Below are 24,831 nucleotides of genomic sequence, written 5' to 3'. Positions count from 1 at the left end.
TATTTTTTTAAAGTTTATGAAAACCTTAAAAGGTGGCTTATTTTATCCTAATCATGTACAGATAATGACGATTCAAAGTGATAAGTGACTATACTAATTAAATTACTAAAAAGTACCTTTAAAAATATTGTATTTTTTATCAATTACCAAAGTATAACGTAAAAGGCTCAACAGGATTGAAATATATTGCCTTATTAAATTAGTTGAATTTAAATGCCTCCGCCTCTTGATGTTTTACTTTGAAAGGATAAACCGGAAGCGCCAGTGTTTGCCACGTGTAGCTTGACGTCAGCACGGCGGCGGCGGCAGGAGGGAGCGGCTCTGGCCGAGCGACATTAGCCGACAGCGGGAGAGAGAGCGAGCGAGCGCAGCGGAGCGGACGGGTGGATGACGGTAAGAACCGCGTTTCTCTGCCCCGTTTTCCCCTCCGGTTTCCCGGCCTTCTTCCCCACTCCGCCGCGCGGACGACCGATCACCGGCGACGGACCGGGGACCCGCGTCCGTGACAGCCGGGTGGACGCAGACAGGGAGCGGGGTGGAAGGAGGAGGAGGAGGAGGAGGTGGAGGGTGGGAAGGAGGGGGGACAGGCCGAGCTGGGCTGGGTTTGCGGAAGCGACCGGCGGACGGACGGACAGGCGGCCGGGCGGGGAGACGCACCGACCGGGCCGACGGTCGGTAAATACCGGCGGTATTTAAACCGGACGGGGCGGTGGAGGAGCATCATGGCGGGGGCGTCCCCTCCCCCCGCGTCCCCAGGCCCCCTCCCGCCACCTCCCCGCGTCCGCGGAGCTAGCTTGTTCGCCTCCGCCGCTCCTCCGGCTTCGCACCAGACAGCGGGGCCTGCTGACGGGTTTGGCCGGGAGACAGCGCTCCTCGGCCGGCCAGATCTCCGCGCACCTCCCGGAAGAACTTGGCTCAGGCGGAGGAGTTGGGGAGTCGGGCTGGGTGGATGGTGTGTGTGTGTGTGTGTGTGTGTGTGTGTGTGTGTGTGTGTGTGTGTGTGTGTGTGTGTGTGTGTGCGCGTGCGCGCGCCCACCTGTGTGTCCATACTGGTTTACTCCTTTGTGTCACACACACACGCACACACACGCACGGTATTGACAGGCCCCACCTAATTGTGGATGACACCTTAGGGTGTATCATATCCATCAACTTCACTGAGGCCCTCACGACTCATTTGCTTGTTAATTTTTTTTAATAATTACTAAATGGTTGGTCAAACCGCCTTCACTGATCCTGACACTGGTGGTATTTTACTAGTTTGAGCTAGTGAGTCCACTAACTAGCTGTCAAACTGAGGCAAGAGTCATCTCAGAAAGAGTTTGATGTTCTACAAGTGTCCCTAAACAGCTTCTGGAAGTGGCTGAGAAGACGTGAAGGGATCTGGAGACGGGTTTGAAATAAAAACAGGAGATTGTCAGCTGAGGTTGCTATGCGAGTTGATCGGCAATGACCCGATATCTCTCGCTCTGTCTTTGGGAGTTGATGGGTGTTGTGCTCGAAACGAGTAGCTCCTCTACCTCCTCGACCGGCCAGGACTTGTTGCATCCAAGGCGGGGGAGGTGGGCGCCGTAGGGCGGGGGGGAGCTCCACGTCATCCGGCTCAGACCTGCCGAGCGGACGCCTTCATTCGTCCAAACATGATCCACGCCAATTTAGCGATAACAAACGTGTTGCTACACCAGGGATGGGGCCAAGGCTCAAAAGTTTTTCTAAATTATTTTTTGAAGATAAAATTTAATGTTCTTTTACGAGGAACAGGCTGAAGAACCCTCGCCGCAAATAGGTTCCTCAAAGTGGATTATTGAGAAAGAAAAACATAACTCCCTGAATAACAGTTGGTTTATTTTCTGCCACCATTTTTGTAGTTTTCTTTTCTGTCAATATTTGCTAGTTTCATGTTAATCATTGATTAGTATTTTTCTTCTTGTCATGTGTTTTTGTTCATATTTTGTCTTTTGACTTTATTTTCTTCATTTGTTTTGTTTCAGTTTTTTCAGTAATGCTTTTTTCTTATTTCGCCTTAATTTTCTCTCTGTGGTTTTTTATTTTTTTTCTGCTTTTTCATATTATTTTTTTTGTAATTTTGCCTTTTATTATTATGTTTTGCTCTTTGGGCTTTCAGGTAATTTCATTATTAATTCTGCATTTTTTGACTTATAAATAAATAAATAGGAAATAAGAAAGACAATATTACTAAATTACTTTTCTACATTTTCTGTAAAAAAAATAAAAAATAAAACATCCTTTAAAAAAAAAATCTGAACAACAGAAACATTTCAGCTGCTGGGGATTCTGGGTAAAAAAAACAGACGACAGTCAGAGAAAGATGTTAATGTTGGTCTCTGACACACACACACACACACACATACACACAGATACTCATTTCTCTTAATAGGGGTCTGTAAGGGTTTCCATGGTGATGAGATAAGTGTGTGCGTATGTGCATGTGTGTGCGTGTGTGTGTGTGTGCTGTCATGTTGCTTCTTGTTGTTGCAAACACGCAGCAAGGCATGACTGGTATGTGTACACACACACACACACACACACACACACGCACATGGTGTCATAGCAACTGTAACAGAGTAGGATTCCACAGTTGTGACATCACCACCAGCTGTGTGTCCATGTGACCTCCGTGTTTTGAGGAGCTCGTCCAGATATCTTGTGTGTGTGCGTGCGTGTGTGTGTGTGTGTGTGTGTGTGTGTGTGTGTGTGCGCGCCTGATTAATAGTTAGATTTCACCAGGTGGTTTGCAGAGGGAGGCGGGGCTTGCAGTGATGCTGGTCTGTGATTGGCTGCCTCAGTAACCTGACTCTCTCTCGCTCCACAGACACGGTCAGGATGCGTGAATACAAACTGGTTGTTTTAGGGTCGGGAGGCGTCGGGAAGTCAGCGCTGGTAAGAACCGAACGCCCTCTTCTGAACCTCGCTTCTGCTGTCGCACTGCATCTCCCACAATGCACTGGCTGTTGGTGCCCAAGGCGTACAACGCTTCTCCTCTGGACGCTCCGGGGTTTCCGCGGGTGACCAGGTCGTCCACAATGAGGAGCTTCAGCGGCAGAAACAGGGAGACATTAATTCCACCCCGATGAGTCTGAATGGAAACAAAGAGAAGAGAAGATCCATTTACACTCGTGGCCGACATTTCCCCCCGACACCCGTCTGTCTGTCTGACTGACTGACTGACTGACTGACTGTCTGTCTGACTGAACGACTGCCCAACTAACCAACCGATTGCCTATTGGTCTCACTGACTGACTGTCTGTCTTTCTGACTGACTTTCTGACCCACTAATTTTCTGATTGCCTTTCCGACTCACCTTCTCCCTCCATCTGCCCCCATCTGTCTGTCTTCCGATCTCCCTTCATCCACTCCGTCTCTTCCCTCCACCTGCCTCTCTGCTTCCCCTTCCTCACCTCTCTCTCTCTCTCTCTTCCAGACTGTCCAGTTTGTTCAGGGGATCTTTGTGGAAAAATACGACCCAACGATAGAAGATTCCTACAGGAAGGTGAGAGCTGCTGTCTGATTGGCTGCCGGGGAGTCACTGTCATCTGTCATCCTTTCATTATAAACGTCCATTCTGGTGTATCGACAAACCATATATGTGTGTGTGTGTGTGTGTGTGTGTCAACAGCAAGTGGAGGTGGATGGACAGCAGTGCATGCTGGAGATCCTGGACACGGCAGGAACAGTAAGATCACTTTCGTTTCATGTCAGAAATTGAAATGAATCCAACTTTTGTTTATTTTGTTTATTTTATTTTTTTTTAATTTTGTGGAAAATTACCAAGAAATAAAAAAAAAAATAATTGGAGCCCCCAACATCCCTATCAAAAATATGTTTTTAAATATAATATTTAAGTATTTAGTTATAAAACAAATAATAAAATCTTTTTTATTTATTTATTTAATTCCTCAAAATAATTTATAGAATATGTGTTTCACAAGATAATTTTTAAATCAAGGAACAAACGCCAAGGAAAATGAATCACACTAGAATATGAAATCTATTCAGGTTATTTAACAAAAGCTGGCAGTGAATTCACCAAAAACAAACAACTTAGACCAGAAATTCATATTAAATTAAGTAATCGGCAATAAATAGGAATAAATAAAGCAGGGACGACCAGCTTATTGTGTGTGTGTTTGTGTGTGTGTGAGCACAGGAGCAGTTCACGGCGATGCGAGATCTCTACATGAAGAACGGCCAGGGCTTTGCCCTGGTTTATTCCATCACTGCTCAGTCGACCTTCAATGACCTCCAGGACCTCCGAGAGCAGATCCTCCGGGTCAAAGACACCGAGGACGTAGGGTTCACACACAAACACACACAAACACACACACACACTCAGCTCTTCATCAGCACCTGATGCGGAGGGGGACGCTGGCCGTCTTTGGACTTTCTTCTATAATTAGAGCTTTTTTTCTCTTTATAAACCATTTCCTGCTGTCACCCAAAAATAACCCGGCGAGAGTCATGAAAGACGACCAGGGGGGCGGGAACCTACGCTGCCAATCACGCCGCCGCTCTTTTAACTCAACTCTCTCCTCCCGGACACATTTCAAGACCTCATATTTTTACTTTTAATGTATTACACAATGTGGATTAGAACAAATACACCCCACAGCCCCCCTGTGGTGACCGTTGCATTGACTCCACACTTGGATCAGTTCAACTTCCTGATGAGAGGTTCTAGATTTGGGATAATTGGTACGATCCACCTGAAGGTAAACACCTTCAGAAAGAACACGGGGAAATGCAAGTATCCTGACATTGGGAGTGATGCTATGAGCCTAGTGTTAGCAGTGATGCTAGCAGCCTGCCAGCCCTAGCTTTAGCTGTGATGCTAGCAGCCTGTCAGCCCATAGCTTTAGATGTGATGCTAGCAGCCTGTCAGAGGCTCCTCAAAGGACTGCTGAAGGTAAATGTTGTATGTTTTTCAGGTTCCCATGATTCTGGTGGGGAACAAGTGCGACCTGGAGGTAGAGCGAGTCGTGGCCAAAGAGTCGGGCATCGGCCTGGCCCGCCAGTGGAACTCCTGCGCCTTCCTGGAGACCTCAGCGAAGAGCAAGATCAACGTGAATGAGGTGTGTGTGAGTTTTTGGGGGGTCACTTTCAGGGCAGATCCTGACTCTTCTCTTGAACTGGTTCAAGGAAATGGAGTGTCTGAAGCAGCAGCCAATCGGAGATCTTCTAAATGCAATACAGCCAATCAGAGAAGGCCGTAACAAACCGTTCATGGTCTTCTTGACCCTTAATCCTAAGTCAGAGACTTGATGTCTTCAAAGAAAGTCCACAAAAAAAGAGACGTAAGATTTTTGTCAGGGATTAGCATCGGTAGCGAGGAAGAAAAGAACGCCTCTAATTGTCAGGTTGCTCATTGTGGGGTTTTAATCATTCAGGTTCGGGGCGAATAATTTAAATAATGTTTGGGTATAAGTGAAAAATCCGGATGCCCCTTTTGGATGTCAGTTTTTTACTCCAATGGGCTTCTTGATTTAACTTGATGTCTGTCTTGGTGCAGATCTTCTACGACCTGGTGCGACAGATTAACAGGAAGAGTCCGGTTCCGGGGAAAACCCGTAAAAAGTCCACCTGCCAGCTTCTCTAAGGGGCAGGTAGGTTTTTGTAAACCAGCGCCGTTTCCTCGTCGTTTCTCCCGAAACTCAGCCTCTTGTCTATTTCCCTTCCAGCTCCCGGCTCACCTGAGTGACAACCAACCAACCAACCAATCACAGGACATCTTCCAACTTGCCACGCCCCTCCCCTTCCCCATCCCCCCTCTTTAACATGAGTGTCATCATCATGTCGGCGCCTGCCAACCTCTGACCTCTGTTCCCATGACAACCCCACATCCCGTCACCACACTGTCTAACAGAGACTGTTGCCTTGGAAACATTAAAAACCAAACGCGGAAACTAGACTGGTGGCGGCGACGACTATGATGATGACGAAGACGATGTCTTTAAGGGCGGGGCGGGAGGGGGAGGTTGGGGGTGGGGGGTGAAATGGGTAGGGTGGTTGCCGTGACAACTGCCCGCCGCCCGCGCTCATAACCGCCATATTCTTCACTCGGCCAATCCCGACCAAATCCTCTCGCTTTTGATCCCCCCTACTTTTTTTTTTCACTTTGCGTCGGCAGTCCTGAGCCAATCACACGCCTCCTTTTACTGTCAGTTGTGGTGATGTCACAGTAAACATGGCTGACCCTGTGTGCATGCATGTGTGTTTATGTGTGTGTGTGTGTGTGTGTGTGTGTGTGTGTGTGTGTGTGTGTGTGTGTTGGCTCTGGTTTAACCTGTGGATTCATTCATTGATGATAATTATTATTTTTATTTCCACTGCAGATGTGGGAGGAAAGTCGTGTCTCATGATTCTGGAACATGGAAGAAAAGCGTGAATTTGAAATTTCTTGTTGGCCTTGTTTTTCAGATTCATGCCAAACTTGAGTTATAGAAAGGGAGGAGAGCCAATAAATCGTCTCTCTCATGAATAAAGTTGTAATTAAACATTTTCATGTGATTTCTGATTCAGTCAATCCGAAAGCATAATTCATTTTACTATTTTAATTGGAAAACTGTTTATTTAAGGGAAAGGAATTATTGAAAAGCTTAGAAACAATTGAGATTCGAGGGGTGGGGGCAATCACTTAAATGATCAGTTTTATTTTAAAATTTGAGCTAATTCAAATCCAGCGAGACAGATTTACCTCCATGAGCAGTCATTTTGTGAAAAAGATGGAAATATTTTTGATTTGGGGTGGGGGGGTGCAGCAGGTTCTGAGGGTCAGCTCACAGTGCTGCTCATCTTGAGCTAACACATTTGCAGAGGATACCGGAGAGAACCGGTGTTCTGACGGAGGCAGCAAGTTATATTTTCTGCTATTTAGCTGTTTGTTTCTCTTTTATTAGCGAGAGATATGTTCTCGTGGTGGTAGCTGGAACAGTGATTAACATTGTTTCCCCGTCTGTGGATTGTCGATGGTTTTATCTCCTGAAGCTAATAATGGCTAAGTATATGCTTTGGCAGTGTTTTGAGGGAAAGCTACCAATGCTATTCCAGTGTTTTTTAAACAAATTTATTTGGACGTAGCTTGCTGTTAGCAAGCTTCAGACCTTAATTTGTAGTCAGCAGTGTTGTTAAAAATCAAGTCCAAGTGGTAATGGCTTAAAATGTGGTAAAGGAATGCTAAAAAGGCTAAGACAGTAGAGTGTTTTAATTCTCATTAAGATATGAATGGCTCGCTAAAGCTAGCATCTGATCTGGAATGTATTAATAGAATAATGAATGAATGCTAACAATGCTAGCATGTGGTCATCAGACATTCACTCAAAAATAAATGATTGCTGCTTGCTGCTAACTAGCCTCTAGTCCCAGTTGCTAGAATATGAAAGAAAGAGTATTGACAAGAACAGTGTTGCAGTTCGTTGTGTTAGCTTCCAATGCTAATAGTTCAACATATGAGCAACCAGCAATTATGATACAGCATTTTGTCAAACACGCATTAAGATTTAAAATGATGAACGCTTACCGTGAGCTAGCTTTTCAGCTGTCTGATAAAAGAGCACAGGTAGTGCGTTGGTTTGAAAGGCTGATAGTATTAGTTTTTTATGGTGGCAGTGCTGTATTTAAAATTGGGCAACATAAAGTGTTTGGGCAGCAGTGAAATATTAGCAGTGGATGATGTTATCTGCTAGCTTGTTAGAATAGAATGTTGCACAGGGATGCTAATATAGCCACTTAGACGCACTTTAAACTCACTTAGAGTCTCGGAAATTTTACCTTTTGTTTCTTGAAACCTGTGTTTCAAAACAAGTTGTTGGTTTTCACTTTGAGCCAGTAAACATTTATCACTTTATTTCTAGTATTTCTTCCTAAATTCTTGATCATTTTCATGAAATTGAGGATTAGGCAACAAACCCAGGTCTTTGTAAATGAGAAAAAAAATCATAGATTAATAATAAAGACAAAAATAATAATAATAATTAGAAAATTTACAAAAAAAATTATTGGTATAAATGTGGGATTTCAGTTAATGGTAGCCTGCATGATAAGCGTCATTTCAGTAGCATCACGATGAGCTGACCCTAGACCTGCTGCTCAGGGCGGACATGTTGCCTTTCAGACATCAGACTCACACTGGTCCAATACTCTCCCTCTGTTTGTGTGTGTGTGTGTGTGTGTGTGAATGTGTGTGTGTGCTGCATAACAATGAACCAGGCCAGATTCTGTGACATACTATTATTTTTGACCAGTTTCTGTATTATTATTAACCATTTGATTACTTGATTATAACACAAACACTGATTCGTCCTCTCAACTGATGGACTGGGCTAACCACCTAAATGAGTAAGATTGACCCTCCATTTGTTGGTGGTTCAGTGTGTGTTTGTGTGTGTTGCTGTAGGTCAGAGGTCACCAACCTGTTGATCATCAGATGAAACTCATTCATTTTAAATTCATTGTTAAAAAAAGTAGTGTTTTTTTTGCTTGGCTCAATGGCTGTTTGGATTGATGAGCGCCCCCCCGATTCATTGTTAGATCTGCCCTTGAATACAAATAGTTGTAACTGAAAATAAATCCCGAAACTTTACGATATTTATTCCTCCACTTCAATACCATTTTCTTGTGAATGCTTACTCATGAAAAAACATGAGAATTCAACAAAATTGAATGAACAGACAATAATTTGGAGGCCAATACGGATTTATTGATTGATTAGCACAAAGTTGCATCTTATCCAGAAGACAGAGGATTGGTGACCTTTTTGCTCACAGTGACATTAATCAGCATCACATGGATGGTTTTCTCATTGGTTAGCGAAGGATCCGATATCTGGGCGTGTTGTTTTTCACAGTAGTGCGGCTAACATCGTAAAGTCGGGGCGTGATCTTTATTTTAATTTTTTTAAGCCACAAAAAGCCTTTTTGAGTATCCGTCTTCTGTTTGAAATGTGAGTGTTGGGCTTGCAGCGACAGTGGCGTGACTGTTGTCACTATCTCGCTCCTCCGCTAACGTTCAGTCATGTAGCATGTTGATATTCCTGTCAGTTGGAACCTCCGGGAGGCGCTGCAGCCGTTTGCATGCCAAGCAGAAGCTTCTGTACGAGCAGTCTGTTTGCAGCTGTGGGCGGGGAAATTATAATGATTCAGCATCACTGCTAGCAAGCTAACAGAGGAACGCCCCGCGTTGGGCTAGCCTGTGACGACCAGCGCTCATTGCTAATAGTGCAAGCAATTGTGATTCAGTCAAAATAAATGATATTCGTCATTTGAGGACATCTTAAAAAATTGTTTTCGTAGTTATTGGTGCCCTCTGGTCCCAGATAGTGCGGATGTTAAAGATTGCACAACAAACAAAACCTCAGCTTTCAGGACATAAGTAAAGGCTGACGATGTTCTAAATTTGAATAAAAAAAAAGAAAGACAATTCTATTCAATGCCAAAATCAAGGAACTCATAGACTATTTGGATAAAGAGGGTGAAAGAAGGGGAGGGTAATGAGAGCTTTGTGGTATCAATTGCCTTGCAGCTTGTATGCTAACAGCGGCTAGTCCCATCACATGGGTGTTTGTTGGAAGACATTAGCGTCACCAGTATCTTCCCCGTATCCAGCTGCTGGTCGGTCGTCGTGGCCGCCACGTGGATTGCTCGGCTCTTTGCTGTTCTAATCCAACCGGGGCCAAGTATTGTTTGCTGCGAGCTAGCTGTTGTAAAACAAAGAATTTAACTGGCAAGAGCCTAGTCTGTCGTTTGGTACATTGGTATAAAAGGGATTTTATTTCTGAGAGATGAATTAAAGTTAGTTTCCACGAGTTTATTAGATTCTCAGATTCTTGGACTTGTAGTTTCCTTCGGATTCTGTAGTTCAACTCTGATGCGCTGAGATTGAGAGGCTACAAGGGGTGGCAATGATCCAGTTGCACAGCTGACAAACCACGCAGTGAAGAGATGTGACCTGAATGTTTGTTCGGCTAAAGCACATCCAGTCCATCGCTGTACTGCTCGCGCTCCTGGAAGTTTCTGGCCAGTCCGAGCTCCCCCGCTCCCCACACACAGCTGCAGTCAGACCCCGTAGGCCTTGCTAGCGCTCGTCTTTTCACAAAATGTTTTTTTTTCCCCGTCGAATAACGGTGTGCAACGTCTGGCTGCGCAAAGTCTGAAAATTTGCTGGTTTAGAAGGAAACACTTATTCGGTTTGAGCGTGAAAAGTTGAAAACAAACGTCCAGGCTTACAGTAGTAGGGCTAGCCGTCGTGCTGAGCTATGCTGAACAGCCTTAGAAGCAGTGTATAAAAAGCGGCTGAATGCTGACCCAAACGATTGATTCGCAACGAGATTTTTTTCCCGAAGATGAACCCGCTTCTATTCCTCCATACGGCATGACGACCAGTGAAATGTAAGAGCAACCAGTTCAGCCAGTTTTCACTCGGCCGAACCGTCACAAGTTCGAAGCTGATACTAAACGGCGTGAACTGGTTTCTTCCCAGTACAGGAACCCCGCAGCGGCGGGAGGTGGGGGAGGGGAAGGGGAGGGTGGGTGGGTGGGTGGGGGTGGGGGGGTGAAGCCAAATGTAAAGTAAAAACTAAAAAGCCTTAAATGAATAAAAGTGGTGCAATTTTGTAACAGCAACCTGCCATGTGAAGTCTTTTGTGCTCAATCTAATATCCAGGTGCAAAAATCTAAGCTGCTCATTTAAATTCATTTCTTCACTGTTCGGATCTTTTTCCTATTTTCTGCACGATTAAAAATGTGTATGATATAATTTTGTGAATTTTATAATCAGCGCACAGACGGATGAACCCATGAAATGACCAGCTGACGAGACCTGAACGACCCGTGTGACGTCAGTGCGCCTGCGCAGTTGGCGGGGGTTGCTAGTGGCAACGGCGTCGGCTTGTGGGTGACGCAGTGGGGTCAGCGGCGGGGACGCAGGTTCACCCGGCTAGTGGAAGTAACCCGATGGATTGGTCCCCGGTGCAAATCCGACTCGGTCTCCGTTTATCGACCCCCCGAATCCCGGGCCGGAGTGCCGCCATGACGAGCCGCCTTACGAAAGAACTGCAGGTGTTTGCTTAAGCAACAGGTTGGCTAGCTTGCTAGCTGCTCACCTGTCGCGTCTGCGGACCGACGTTGCGTCACCGGGATTAATGTTATTTAAATGAAGTTAATCTCCGATAATCCGGCTGGAACTGTTGACACCGAAGGAGCCTGTTAACCGGCGCCCGAATGGACAAAGTAAGAAACAGATGCGATTCGGTTTTTTTTTAATCAACATGCACTTTAACTAGTTGGACGCTCAGTCTCACCGAAGACCCGTTTGGGTCATCGTAGTAACGCGATACTTTCGCCGAGATTTCCGAGATTTGACAATAACAATATGACTGCTGTTTTAAAGAAACACTTCCTATGAGACCTAGAGATAATATATAAATACAGTATAAGTAATATTTATTAATTAAATTATTTTCTCCATCAAGCCTTGTTTAAATGGACAGAAGGGATTTCCACATGTTAAAGCACAATATGTGTTTAGAACTCGAACACAGGATGCAGTAACATGTACTGAACATCAATACAGTAATCAAGTCTGATTTTATTTTGCTGGCTCCGAATCACCACACAGTTTTTGATGACACTTGTGTAGAGCTGTTCAGGACCACTGGACCACACTCTTTAAGATAAATGACAGAAACCTATTATTCCCCCAGGAGTGAGCACTTGGCTCTTTACTGTTGCAGAAAAGTAGGTCAGATCCCAGCACAATGCGGGTGCCCTTCTGCCTCGACCGGTTAAACGAGAGTGAAAGTTAGAGAGAATGACGAGAGGTAGAAAACAAGAGCGCAATAGGGAAAGGCGGGGGTATGAGGGTATGGGGGGATAAATGATCTCCGGCTGATAACGGTAGCGCTAACATGCACACTACCACACAATACTACACTAGTTTAGCAGACCCTAGGCAGCTACTGTCAATAGTTATTTATATGTTATTAAACGACCATTTCAACTGTATAGCATAATTTATCATTTGTACATATCTACTTGTAAATTATGCACATAGTTCCCATCTATTGTCTACTATATTTAATGCACATACCAATCTGTATGATGTGTTCATAGTATCCTAGCTGTAAATCACAAATAGGGTACTCACTAGATTGACATAATATTGCCATTTTCATCCTGTTTATTTAGTTTGATAACTGCACCTGCTGCACCTTGCTTCTGTGTTCCAGCGTCAGACTGGTGGTCCGAAGGGTCCGGGGAGCGTCTCCCCGCTGCCACGCACCCCACTGGCGGACCTGCACCCGGACCTCAGGGGTACAGGGAACTTTTGATTTCAAATCATTCCCCAGTTATTTTCTTTGTAAGGTCTTTTTTGTTCTTGTTTTGTTCAGGACAAAATTCCTGCTAAATTTGTTCAAATGTCCGTTGTATTTATACACAATAGTCATTTGAACAGTTTTTTGATTAAATCACAACAGAAAAAAGTTTTCATTTTTTTTTTTTTTTTTTTTTGCTAATGTGTGTAGTCTTTTTTTAAATTGCCAGTTTCCTGACGATTTCCTGTACAATTTTTTTTGGGTGAAAAAAAAATCCATCTGCATTTTCTCTCCATCGTCCAACAGAACCACGGCCCGCCTCAGGCTGCGGGCCCCCAGAGGAACCACGGCCTGCTACGAACCCCTCCCCTCCAGGGGGGTTGAGGCCAGCTTCAGAACCAAGACCTGCAGCAGACCCTGCACCTCCAGCTGAATTCAACACTGCTTCAGAACCCGGTCCTCCTAAAGGACCAAGAGTAAATGGAAGATCTAGTAAGTTCGCTGGACAGCACAAGGTCTGTTCATACCCGAAACTCCTGCCTGAAGTTGATCCTCTGTCCCCCTGTCTTCATTTGATCCTGTTAGTTGTGGTGTAGTAGTTCCTGTGACCTTCGTCCATCTCGTCCTAAAGTCTCCGCCGCTCACATCTTCAGTCAGTTTAGGTGACAGGATGTCCAAGTGTTTACACTTTCAGGGAGACGCCGATAGATGGAATACGACTTAGAAGTCGCCGGAAGTTCTGAACGCAGTAAGGACAGTTGTTCATAATTATGGATAAAAAAATGATTTGAAAGTGATCTGAAAATATGTTTAAAATTCACTTACTGATTTACAAGAAACAAAAGTTTTCTACATGAAAAAGCCCCAAAGTAAGCCAGAAAGAGAGGTGATGTGGTAAAAAAAAGAGTGATGTGCACTGCCGTGCAGTGGGAACGTCACCCAGAGCCGGGCGCTGTGTGATGCAGCGTAGAAACTGAAGGTAGCAGCTGTTCTGACCCTCGCCGTGCACCGCCACTATCTTTACGCTATGAGATAAAAAAGCTCTGCGTCAAAATCGGAAAACTCAATTCACACTGGAATAATTTCTGCAGCGGAGCCCCGTTCCCAGAAGCCCAACAGCCAATCGCAGCCGAGCAGCCCCTCGCCAGCAGCGCACCGAGGCCGGCGTCCGGCGTCCAGCGAGGTGAGATGAAAAAAATAACCTTCTTTCCAGCTGCAAACATGTGTTATGGATTCCTGAGCGCAGAGGCTCGTCTCACACATAGGGTCGTCAGGCTCCGCGCTGGAAGATGTGGGGAGGTCAAAGGCCAGGAGGTCACAGGACCGAGTATTTCAGACAGTTCTGTTGGAAAAAACCCCTCTCTTCGCCGTTACTGCGAGCGGAGCAGGTATTTATACCTCAAACACCACCTGGAAAAAAAAAACATGAATATCCGAAAGCATTTTACAACTTAAACTGAACCCAAGTGTGCTTTTCTTTTTTTTTTGGAAATTAAAAAAAAAGAAAAGTTTAGACTGTTACCTGGACAACGGAAATAGAAGACTAGAATAAATGGGATTTATTTTCACAACAGTAATAAGGACAGGAGAAGAGGATGCAGAGGAGAGGGTTCGGCGGAGGCAGGTGATTGGCTATTGTCCCTGAAGGGAGTGCCCCAAAGGAGAAGAATAAATACAAAAGAAAAAAAAACAGAAACAATAGTTTTAGATTGTGTATGTTTGCAGTATTTTAGATTTAACCGTCACATTGGTAACTTGGTTCGAAGGATGCAATGACTTTACCAGTCAGTTTTGGCAGGAGGCTGCAGTTCCGGCGTGTCCACCGGGCGGCAGTGACGCAAAGTCTCCGTTTCAGCTGCTTCCCAGCGGCGGGTCCGTCCTGCCCCTCCGGGAGGAACCTGTTTCCATGGAAACTGAGTACCAGCGTAGCTTCAAGGGTCTGGCCCCGCCCGCCGCGCCTCGCCTTCGGAAACATCTGGAACATCAAACCGTCCCGGTGTTCCACACACACAAGGTACACACACACACACACACGCACACACGCACACATCTGCAAAGCAAGGATTTCTAATAATAAGGTCAAATCAATGCTGAGTTGGATGAGATTTTATTTCGATTTTTTTTTTTCAAAGTAAGACATTCGGTCTAAAATTATCACATAGAAATTGATTAGTATCTTGAAATGTCCATAAATAGGCTCAAGAGGAAGAAGTCTTGACTTCACGCCAGAAACGTTTTTTACCACAAAAAAAACAACAAAATTGTTTATATTTTAAGTTACTTTGTTGGCTTTAATGGAAAAGCGTGGTGAGTTGTGGAGGAGCTCCTCAGAACCTCAGTTCCAAAACTCAATCCGAAAATAACCAGGACCTTCTGATCGCCAGGGCAACAAGAAGAGAAGGGCAGAGCCAGACAACACACCTTGCCCTCAGGTGGACACGCCCACTCTTCCTCTACCTCGCAGAAGACACAGGTGTGTGTGTGTGTATGTGTGTGTGTGTGTGTGTGTGTGTGTGCGTGTGCACACACTAATTGGTTCATTGCTTTAATTATATGTGTGTAGACTTAGTATGTTGTTTAACCATGTGTGTGTGATTAGTCTGATTGTCTTGTTTAAACGTTTGTGTGTCTGTGTGTGTGTGTGTGTGTGTGTGTGTGTGTGTGTGTGTGTGTGTGTGTCTGACAGGATGTTGACAGAATATCAGTCCAGCTTTCGTTCTCCCCTCCACAGAACCCAGGGTGGAGGCAGAGCCACAGACCTGAATGTCACTCAGGTGAGCATCCACGATTACATGGTCGCATGTGTGTGTGTGTGTGTGTGTGTGTGTGTGTTGCAAATATAAGTGGAAATAAATGTCAATTCAGTCAGTAAAGAAATGTGCAGGAATTAATGAGCAAAGACAAAGGAAGGTAAAAAAAGACACAAACTGTTCCTTAATGAACGTTGAACAAGGATCGTCTTCTTGAATGCGGAGACATTTTTTAAATTGACCTGAAAATCTGAAATATTTTCAGCTCTGAAGGACCCGAGACGGACACGGCGACTCAAAGTCAGCAAATCAGATAAAGAATTCAAAATCTAATCAAGCTGAACCCTGAAAGAAGCTGTTAGTCATTTTCCACGGCTTTATTCTGAGATCCCTGAAACAGTGTGTTGTCAGCAGTGAAACCACCAAGTCCTCAATTCAGGGAAAAACCATGACAGACACACACACACACACATACACACACACAGGTAGATGTCGGGGAGTTTGAGGTAAAAAGTGCTGACAAGTTTCTCATCGAAAAGGTTCAACAGGATGTTTTTTTTTTTTGTTTTTTTTTGTGACTTTGGTTTTCAGCTCCAGTAACTGAAGGACAGATTTTAACCTCAGAGGGCAGGTAAGCAGACTGGCAACCAGTTAGAAAACCCCTCTGAACTTTGAGAAAACCTATTAAAACAACAAGAAAACACATCAAAACAAAAAGAAACCATCTTATCAACAAGAAAACATTAAAAACAACCAAAGTCATTAAAACAACAATAAAACACCTTGAAAGCAACAAGAAAACACATTAAAACAACAATAAAACACATAGAAAATAACAGTAAAACACCTTGAAACATGAAGAAAACACCTTAAAACATGAAGAATACAAGTAACAAGAAAACAACTGAAAATTAGAAGACACCTAAAAACAAGAAAACGCATTAAAAAGAACTCGCACACCTTAAAACAAGATAACACATTAAAACAAAAAGAAAACATCTACTATCAACAAGAAATCGTTAAAAAAACAACAAGAGAACACATTAAAATGACAAATAGCTTAAAAATAACTAGAGAACACCTTAAATACTAAGAAAACACATAACAAGAAAACACCTGAAAATTAGAAAACATTAATAAGAACTCACACACTTAACACAATAAGAAAACCCCTTTGAATATCGCAAAAACACATTATAAACAACAGGAAAACATCTTAAAACAATAAAAAAAGAAACACCTCAAAAACAACAAGAAAATATCTTTCTTGTTGAAATATTTCTTATCTATAAACAACCTGAAACATCTTAAATAATAAGAAAAACACATCTTAAATATGAAGAAAACATCTTAAATATGTTTTTAATAAGAAAACACCTTAAAAACAACAAGTAAACATCACATCTTAAGATGACAAGAAAACACCTTAAAAACAAAGAAAACACCATAAAAAAAAATCAGAAAACACCTGAAAACAACTAGAAAACACCTGAGACTTTCGGGAGAAAAAAAAAAAAATCTACAAAGTTGCATGAAATCCTGTGACGAGTCAGAATATTGATTATCACTTCACGTTCTCGCTAAATCAAGAAGGAATTTCTTCATCATCCTTTAGATCAGAACCATTCCTGGATGAAAAAAACAGAGCCCGTAAAAGCGAGAAAGAATCAAGGTTTTATTTTAAAGCTCGGGATCCGGAGAATCGAGTCCCGGAAAAACCCGGACGGAACCACAGATCTGACCCGCGAGGGGTCAGAAGGTTCTCCGAGTGACCTTTTGACCCCCTCTCTTCTCCCCCTGCGTCTCTTCTGGAGTGTGTTTCGGGGTCAGGACGAGGCCGTAGATTAAAATCGGGTCGACCGGTAACCAGAAAAAAAAATCCCAGGGCTTCTTTCTCGTGGCTTCTAGGTTGGAGGAGACGAGAAACAGCTTGATCATCAATGAGAAAAAGTGTGATGATCAGAAACAAACAGCCGGATAATCATTGAGAAATATTGTGATAATCAATAAGAAGCAGCCTTGAGAGTCTAATGATCAATAATACGCATTTTAATGATCAATAAGAAACGACAGACATAAATCAATAAGAAATGCTGTGGTTTCTTATTGTGTGCCTGTGCGTGTGTGTGTGTGTGTGTGTATTTGTCTGTTTATCTTTGTGTGTGTGTGTATGGGTCTGTCTGAGTTCGTGTATGTGTGTGTGTGTGTGTGTGTGTGTGTGTGTGTGTGTGTGTGTGTCTGTCTGTCTATGTGTGTTTGTCTGTTTGTCTGAGTGTGTTTGTCTGTGTGTGTCCCCGTCTGTGAGTGTGTGTGTGTGTCCCCGTCTGTGAGTGTGTGTGTGTGTGTGTGTGTGTGTGTATTTTTGTGTGTCCATGTGTGTGTGTCTGTCTGTCTGTGTTCGTCCGGTCATCTGTGTGTGTGTGTGTGTGTGTGTGTATGTCCTAGTCTGTGTGTGTGCGTCTGTCTGTGTGTTTGTCCGGTCATCTGTGTGTGTGTGTGTGTCCTTGTCTGTGTGTGTGTTTTTATGTGTGTGTGTGTGTGTGTGTGTGTGTCTCCCTGTCTGTATGTGTTTGTCTATCTATGTGTGGTTGTGTGGGTTCATGTGTAACTGTCTTTTCATCTATGTGTGTGTGTATGTTTGTGTGTGTGTGTGTGTGTGTGTGTGTGTGTGTGTGTGTGTAGCTGCAGGCTCTGCGTGAGGAAGCCTCCTTGTACCGCCGTAGAGGTTGGGGTCTCCACTTCAGCAGGAAGCACCTGAACCAGCTTCTGTCCGAACACAACGCGCTGTGGGAGCCCAGCGACTCCACCGCCGCCACGACCTCCGACCTCCCGGAGGAGCCTGAGGAGGAGGCCAGGTGAGGAGGAGGAGGAGGTCACATGACTCCCGCTCGTCTCCGGCTAACCCAGCGTTCTCTCGGCAGCGGCCGCCACCCGGACTCTTCTTCCGTGGTGTCTTCGGCGGCCGGACCCCCGTCGGAGAGGGTTCTAGAAGCTGAGGACGAGGAACCCGAGCGGTGAGTCGAAGGTTCCTTCGTCGGCGGCTCCTTCCCTCCCAGACCCCCCCCTAGAACCCGAGCGCCCGCTCGGCGGCGGGTCGTTCTCGGCGTGAGTTCCTCGGTTCTCGGATTCTGACAGCGGAGAACGTCTGGGAGAACCTGAGCGTCCTCGGAGGAGACGGAGAAAAGACCCGTGTGTTTGTGCATCTCAGGGAGAAGCCGAGGGTCCCGACACAGAGGAACAAGATGGAGCCGTACCGAAGAACCCGTGTTCCCACACCTGCCGCGGGTACAGCCGACACACACACACACACACACACACACACACACACACACACACACACACACACACATATACTAAACAGTCACACTGTTGTGATGGCTGTATGTCTTGCAGGATGTGCCGCCCTGCACAGTAAGCCCACGCACCAGGAGGTGTCTCCACACACACAGGTGCGTGCACACACACACACACACACACACACACACACACACAGGTGACTCCATACACACTGACATGGTTCCAAACACACACCAACACATGTTTCTTCACACATACGCACACAGGTAGCTACAGAAACACATACACACAGGTCGCTACACAAATTCAGGTAGCTCCACACACACACACACACACACACACACACACACACACACGTAGCTCCATGCATACACAGGTAGCTACACACACAAACACACAGTTAGCGCCACACAAAAACACACACACAAAAGTAGCTTGACACACAAGACAGGTAGCTACAAACACACACACACAGGTAGCTCCACACACACACACACATCGTGTGGTCCTGTGTGTCATCACCCCACCGATGCTGCCGTCTCTCCGCAGGGGTGCGGAACTACTGTTTCCATAGCGACGGAGGAGGAGGTCCGGCAGGGCCCGGGTTCGGAGGTCGTCTCCGACCCCCCGTGTTCCCCCGGCGCCAGGTGGAAGCAGGCCTCTCCTCAGGCTCCGCCCCCAGCGGCCCAGCACACACAGGCTCCGCCCCCTCAGTACTGCATCCGGGGCCTCATGAGACACCCGGACTTCCAGCACAACGGTGAGTCTGTTCCTTCATCCCGCTCGTCTGATTCACTCACTGATTCATTTCCTGCTCGTCTGATTCACTCACTGATTCATTTCCTGCTCGTCCTCATTCGTTCACTGATTCATTTCCTGCTCGTCTGATTCACTCACTGATTCACTTCCTGCTCGTCTTCTTCATTCGCTGATTCGTTTCCTGCTCGTCCTCATTCGTTCACTAATTTGTTTCCTGCTCGTCTGATTCACTCACTGATTCATTTCCTCCTCTTCATCCTCACTCACTGATTCATTTCTTTCTCATCTTCATCACTCACTGATTCACTTCCTGCTCGTCTTCATTCACTGATTCATTTCCTGTTTTTTTCTTCTGTTGAGATATATGTGTGTGGGTGAGTGTATGTGCTTGTGTTTCTGCTTGTGTGTGTGTGTTGGAGGACTAATTTCTCAGGTTTGTTGTCTGATGCTGACTGATAACCGATGCGATCAATAAATCAATAACCTCCCGGTGCTGTGTGTCACCAGGTGACCTGGGTCTGAGGTGTCGAGCGCCCAGGTGTTCGGAGGAAGGTGAGTCTGATCTCGCCGTCTCCCCGCGTCCTTTCCAGGCCTCGCTAACCCCGCCTCGCTGTCGCCTAGACGACCGTCTCTCGGTGATGTCGTGGCACTCGGCGGCCTCCTGCTCGGCGGCGTCCGCCGTCCTGGAGCGCGCTCAGAGGAGACGGGAGAACTTCTGGGGGAAGAGCTGACCTCTGACCCCGCTACAAAGGTTACCGTAGAAACCAGACCATTCGTAGACGAGTTTCAACGGCAGAATAGAGACGGAAATATTTTTCGACAACAAAACATACAAACATTTTGTACTTTTTTTGATTTTAGTAAAAATGATTTTGAGATCAAACTGTTTACTTTCTGGTTATTTTTGTAAATGTATTTATTTAGTCTTTGACATCAGTGGAGGAAAGAAAAAAAAGATAAGCGACTGGAATAATTAATAAGAAAAAAAAATCTCCAGGGAAGAAACAAGCATCAGTTTAAGATTAGATAAAGTTATTCAAAGTGAAGAATTTACTGCATATATTTAAATTAGCTCCACTGCTAATAAATACATAATAACAAGTGAGTGGTTTTGTGAATTATCCAGTCTGACAACTCATATCTCCAGACTGAAGTTACGGAAACGTTTGTTTGGCCCGCAAACTTTCCACCTGCCAAAACTTCCATGTGTTTCCCCACATATTTCACACACACACACACACACGTGCACATACGCGTGCAGACACACACGCCTATAGCTGGCAGATATGACCGTCACTTCCAGTTGCTATTCAAACACAGCAACATAGTACACACAGGTGACGTACACACAGGTGACCGTGAATTCCCAGTCCAACATACACACACCCACACACACACACACCTACACACACCTCACGAGGGATGCTGGTGAGCTCGTCTGACCACCAGGGGGCTCTACACTTTTTCACCCTCACTAGATGTGCGAGAGTCCTAACAGCAATTCGGAAAACTGTCAGATTATTTTTTTTTCTTAATTTACATTTTTTCTTAACATTATCTTTGAATTCATGCCAAAGTACAGATCATGTTGTCCCAAAAAAATTGTTTTAGGTCATTAATTACTACTTTATTATAGTGATTTATTTCCTAATTAGTTGATGATGATGAGACTTAATTGAGACTTTTTTTTTTCCAATTATCTATCTTTTATTTTATTTGGTTTTGATATTTGGTGTGTAACTTTCTATATTATTTCTTTTTAAATTACAAATCGAATATATATATATATATATATTGAATTAGTAAACATTATATATATATATATTGTTTACTAATTCAATAAATCTAAATAAATTAAAACATTTTAATTGATCTCAAATTATATTTTTCAATTTCAGTTATAAAAGTAAACTGTAAAACAAAATCTGTGACTAATTTGAACTAAATTGTGTTCAATCCTGACCACGACAAAGGTGTTCCTGTGGCGATGAGCTTAAAGGTTTAAAACCTCAAACTGAGTTCTGGGTAAAAGGTTAAATCTCTGCTCATCTTTACTGTCACCCAAATCAAGATGAAGCTGCTGAACAAACACCTGCACAACCTGTTTGCAGTTTACATACACACACACACACACACACGCACACACACTCACAAACACAGAGGCGAATGCAAAAAAAAAAGAGGAAATGATGTCACAGAAAAGCCAGAAATTAAAAAGTGCAAATCAGACTCCCTTGAATTTCCTGTCGGCCTGACAGTAAACACACACTGACCTCCCCGTGTGTGTGTTAGGGGGGGTTTTTCACTGGCCTACATTCGAGCGAGGGGGCGGAGGGGGGTGAGTGTATAAAGATGTGGCGCAGCGTCTCCTCACCATCACCGCCAACCACCTTCACCGGCTGCTCAAGTCTCATCTCGCCAACGCCTCGGGTTCCACGATGACCTCCTCCGTCTTCCTGATGTTGCCGCTGCTCCTGGTCAGCTGGTCAGGTGCTCAGCCGGTGGGTTGGCCACTCAGCGAGGCCCTCAAGAGCCAGGAGACGCACGAAGCAGTTCAGCAGGTTTCCCATCACGTGAGTGTCTTACAAAGTTCTCCTCGACTACGACCTCAGCTTCTCGTGGTTCTCCATCGTTGTCCTGGAAGCTCAACTTAAACGTATAACGGTTGAGCTGAACGACGCCGACTTATTCCCGGGATTTTAGTGCAGATCGTTGACGTTGATGACGGGAAGCTTCGGATGAAGGGTTTGAGGTGATGATGTCATCGTGTGTGTGTGTGTGTGTGTGTGTGTACAGTACCAGAGAGCTCAGTCGGAAGAAGACGCCAGTTTCAGGCTACTGCCCCGCACCAACGACCTCGTGAGTAGCGCACACACACACACTCACACATCATTTGATTCCCCTTTTTTTTTTTTTAGCAAAAAGGACCTCTGAATGATCTGAAAAATAAGAAAACATTGTCTTTAAAAGTGGAAAACAATTTTAAAAAGCAGAAATGTATCCATGTAATAAGAATGAGAATAACAACTTTATTTATCCCGAAGGAAATTGTTGTGCCAGAGTCTCAAGTAAAACATAACAATAATATATAATAGTAGGAAATTATATGAACAGTGAAAAAAAAGGGGGAGAATAAGAAATACAAATAAAACTATAAAGTGTCAAAGTCAAGGCTATTAAGTGTTTTAAGGTCTTAAGTACAAAGCTTTTGAGATTCCCTGCGGCTGAAGGAAGAGGAATTAAAAAGTAAAATTAACCAGAAACCACAATAGAATTTGAGGCAATTAATAAAAATAACTTTTATTAGTGTTGCACTCATTCAGTTATCTATGACTAGTTTATTAGCATCTCTTTCAGCTAATTATCCTTCGACCTTTGACCCCCAGGAGAGTTGGAAGGCCTGCTGCCTCTTCGTCAACATCCTGGACTACTACGTCCGCAACATCCTACCTCTGCGCCATCACGAACATCCCATGATAGTGCCGCTGCACATCGACCTGACCCGGATCAGCGACGACCTGCATTCCAAGGGCTGCGTGAGTCCTCGCTAATATCCGCATATAAAGTACCAAAGTACAGATTTTGTAAAAGATGAGCGCCGATCCAAACGCAGTAAAGCGTGCAAAGTGTGGTAAAACCCCTCCTCCCTCCTGCAGGTGTCGATTCACTACCGCGACCATGAGCACACTGTCACCTTCCGGGAGAAGCTCCGCAAGGTGATGCTTCACACTCTTCTTCTGAAAAGACGCTCATTCGAGTCCTACTCTTGATGTGTGTGTGTGTGTGTGTGTGTGTGTTTCCATCCTGCTCTGACGTGTGTGTTGTCGGTATCGTCCAGATGGAGCTCGACCGGCAGGGGGTCAAAGCGCTGAGCGAGGTCGACATCCTCTTCTCGAACCTGCACGACAAATGCGTCAGGGAATGACGGCTCTTCTGTTCATGAATCCGAGGATATTTATGCTTCCCTGCCGAGCGCCAGGGGTATTTATTCCGATCTATTTATTGATTTATTGATTGGGGCCTGGAAGCCGCCGGTGATTAAATATTTAAAGCCTTCATGTGTTACAGCTTTTATTTTGAAAGTAATAAAGTTTGCATCTAAAGCTCAACTGCTTCATGTCGTTTTCCGTGTCCTGATCCTTCCTCTCGACTTTCAGTTTGACCCCCCAAAATAAAAAGAAAAAGGGCTTTCATTTGTTTAACAACTGTAAATAGAATTACAATCAAATAGAATAATAATTTCAAATTAAACTACAGAAAAATAATTTGTGAAAATTGTTAAAACTAAAAACTACATACAATTATAACATAATAAAAACTACAATTATAATACATTTCCATAAAATAAATGTAACTCTTTAAAATTACTCTTTTAAAACCTATTGAAAAATATAATTATATTTTTATCTTATACAAAAAAAAAAATGTTTTACTCAATGAAAATTAAGGGGCAAAATGTGAGTATATCTGATCATTCATTGAAATTAATAATCTCAATATAAGAAATAAAAATAGTAGATAATCACATTAAGTTGATCAAAATCAATAAATAAAATTGAGTAAAAATTAAAATGAATCACAAGAAAATTGTTTAAAAAATTCTATAAAAGTTAAAAACATTAATTCTTTGAAAATCAGAAACAGAAGTAAAAAAACAGAAAATGTCAATATCATTTAGATTTTAAAAAATCCCAATAATTATTTTAATTTTTTAATAATGTAATAAACAAAATAAAGGTAAAGGGCTACAAAGTCAATTTCATGTATTAATAAATTATATCAAAATTAGAAAAAGTCCCTTAAAATTAGGGAATTCAAAACCTAAACTTATAAAATACTGATGATAAATTCTTCCACACATTGTAAAAAATTGGAAGATGACAGTTCCCCAAAATGACAAAAATTAATTTGTTCCAAAATTTTCGAATAAGCTGCTAGAATTTCAGGATTAAAACTCCTTTCAGATCCAATTTTCTTAATAATTCTTTGAAATTGAAAATAGAAAAAATTGAAGTCTCAGATATAGTTCAAACTGACGATTTGAAGTCTACAATTTCCAGAAAATACATTTTATACTACTTCAAAATCTTAGAAATGATCAAAAATAAATAACTGAAAAAGTACAATAAACAATCCAAGGAAATGAAATTTGATAGAAAAAAAAACAATTTGTGGTTTTGAAATACCGCACAACACTTTGAGGATAAAAATTCCATTGAACTATTTTGATTTGATTTATACATTATTGATCAAAATGCTTAAAAATAAGAATAGAGAAAAACATTAAGAAACTGGAAAGTTAAATATTACTGTTCAAAGGATGTTGATAATTTATTTAAAAAATATTACTGGAACACAATTTTGCCCTATAATTTTTTCAACATTTTGAAATAACTTACAAAAAGTTCAAGTAAATAGATTTGGTGATTTAAAAAATGTATTGAAATTTTTAGGAAGACTAAAAATTTAGGGATGAAAATAAAAGAAAATTAGATAACTGAAAAATGTGGAATGAACCACAGAAATGATTAATGAATCCAAAAGAGATCACTGAGTATTAACAATAGAAACCATAAAATAACAAATAATATTGTTCTAAGAAAAATGCCAAAAATGAAAGAAATAAATTCCAGAAAATAAATTTGATGCTTAAAAAAGTGTGAAATATATAAAAAAAGGGGTAAGGACAAATTTAATATT

General features: G+C 43.2%; 3 protein-coding genes across 8 annotated transcripts; all 3 read left to right on the top strand.

The window, feature by feature from the left end:
• Positions 1-281: 281 nt before the first annotated feature.
• LOC147233860 (ras-related protein Rap-1b) lies at positions 282-6,516 on the top strand. Its single transcript, XM_086146457.1, has 8 exons — positions 282-393; positions 2,834-2,901; positions 3,443-3,511; positions 3,638-3,694; positions 4,169-4,309; positions 4,947-5,090; positions 5,528-5,621; positions 5,697-6,516. The coding sequence occupies exons 2-7, from the start codon at positions 2,845-2,847 to the stop codon at positions 5,612-5,614; spliced, it is 555 nt and encodes a 184-aa protein (XP_086002583.1). The 5' UTR covers positions 282-393; positions 2,834-2,844; the 3' UTR covers positions 5,615-5,621; positions 5,697-6,516.
• Positions 6,517-10,827: 4,311 nt separating this feature from the next.
• On the top strand, positions 10,828-20,082 carry saxo6 (stabilizer of axonemal microtubules 6). 6 transcript variants are annotated; one of them, XM_086146120.1, is made up of 15 exons: positions 10,828-11,240; positions 12,239-12,323; positions 12,632-12,817; positions 13,417-13,508; positions 13,591-13,713; positions 14,124-14,339; positions 14,710-14,798; positions 15,012-15,099; positions 17,764-17,930; positions 17,997-18,089; positions 18,284-18,360; positions 18,469-18,524; positions 18,922-19,132; positions 19,639-19,683; positions 19,753-20,081. In XM_086146120.1, the coding sequence occupies exons 1-15, from the start codon at positions 11,232-11,234 to the stop codon at positions 19,860-19,862; spliced, it is 1,647 nt and encodes a 548-aa protein (XP_086002246.1). In that variant the 5' UTR covers positions 10,828-11,231; the 3' UTR covers positions 19,863-20,081. The 6 variants fall into 6 exon arrangements, with proteins under 6 accessions (XP_086002246.1, XP_086002248.1, XP_086002245.1 ...); XM_086146122.1 differs by having other exon boundaries at positions 10,829-11,240; positions 15,057-15,099; XM_086146119.1 differs by having other exon boundaries at positions 10,830-11,240; positions 17,758-17,930; positions 19,753-20,080.
• A 1,487-nt stretch (positions 20,083-21,569) lies between these two features.
• On the top strand, positions 21,570-23,099 carry LOC147233858 (uncharacterized). The gene is made up of 5 exons (XM_086147377.1): positions 21,570-21,704; positions 21,928-21,990; positions 22,518-22,667; positions 22,788-22,847; positions 22,970-23,099. Exons 1-5 carry the CDS (start codon positions 21,570-21,572, stop codon positions 23,054-23,056), a joined length of 495 nt encoding a protein of 164 aa, XP_086003503.1. The 3' UTR covers positions 23,057-23,099.
• The last annotated feature ends 1,732 nt before the right edge of the window (positions 23,100-24,831 follow it).

The sequence above is a fragment of the Fistularia commersonii genome, chromosome 5 (genome assembly GCF_037954325.1).
Source record: "Fistularia commersonii isolate RoL2024-O1a breed Wild chromosome 5, RoL_Fcom_v1.0, whole genome shotgun sequence".
NCBI classification, from domain to species: domain Eukaryota; kingdom Metazoa; phylum Chordata; class Actinopteri; order Syngnathiformes; family Fistulariidae; genus Fistularia; species Fistularia commersonii.
This window is presented reverse-complemented; position numbering and strand designations above follow the sequence as displayed.

Excerpts from the sequence above, each read along its gene's own strand:
- LOC147233860 (XM_086146457.1), top strand. The coding sequence starts at position 2,845 with ATGCGTGAATACAAACTGGTTGTTTTAGGGTCGGGAGGCGTCGGGAAG. Across the intron at positions 3,695-4,168 it reads TCCTGGACACGGCAGGAACA|GAGCAGTTCACGGCGATGCG; the intron begins GTAAGATCACTT and ends GTGTGAGCACAG. Across the intron at positions 5,091-5,527 it reads GCAAGATCAACGTGAATGAG|ATCTTCTACGACCTGGTGCG; the intron begins GTGTGTGTGAGT and ends GTCTTGGTGCAG.
- saxo6 (XM_086146119.1), top strand. Across the intron at positions 14,340-14,709 it reads CGGTGTTCCACACACACAAG|GGCAACAAGAAGAGAAGGGC; the intron begins GTACACACACAC and ends TCTGATCGCCAG. Across the intron at positions 17,931-17,996 it reads GAGCCTGAGGAGGAGGCCAG|CGGCCGCCACCCGGACTCTT; the intron begins GTGAGGAGGAGG and ends TTCTCTCGGCAG.
- LOC147233858 (XM_086147377.1), top strand. The coding sequence starts at position 21,570 with ATGACCTCCTCCGTCTTCCTGATGTTGCCGCTGCTCCTGGTCAGCTGG. Across the intron at positions 22,668-22,787 it reads ACCTGCATTCCAAGGGCTGC|GTGTCGATTCACTACCGCGA; the intron begins GTGAGTCCTCGC and ends TCCCTCCTGCAG. Across the intron at positions 22,848-22,969 it reads TCCGGGAGAAGCTCCGCAAG|ATGGAGCTCGACCGGCAGGG; the intron begins GTGATGCTTCAC and ends GGTATCGTCCAG.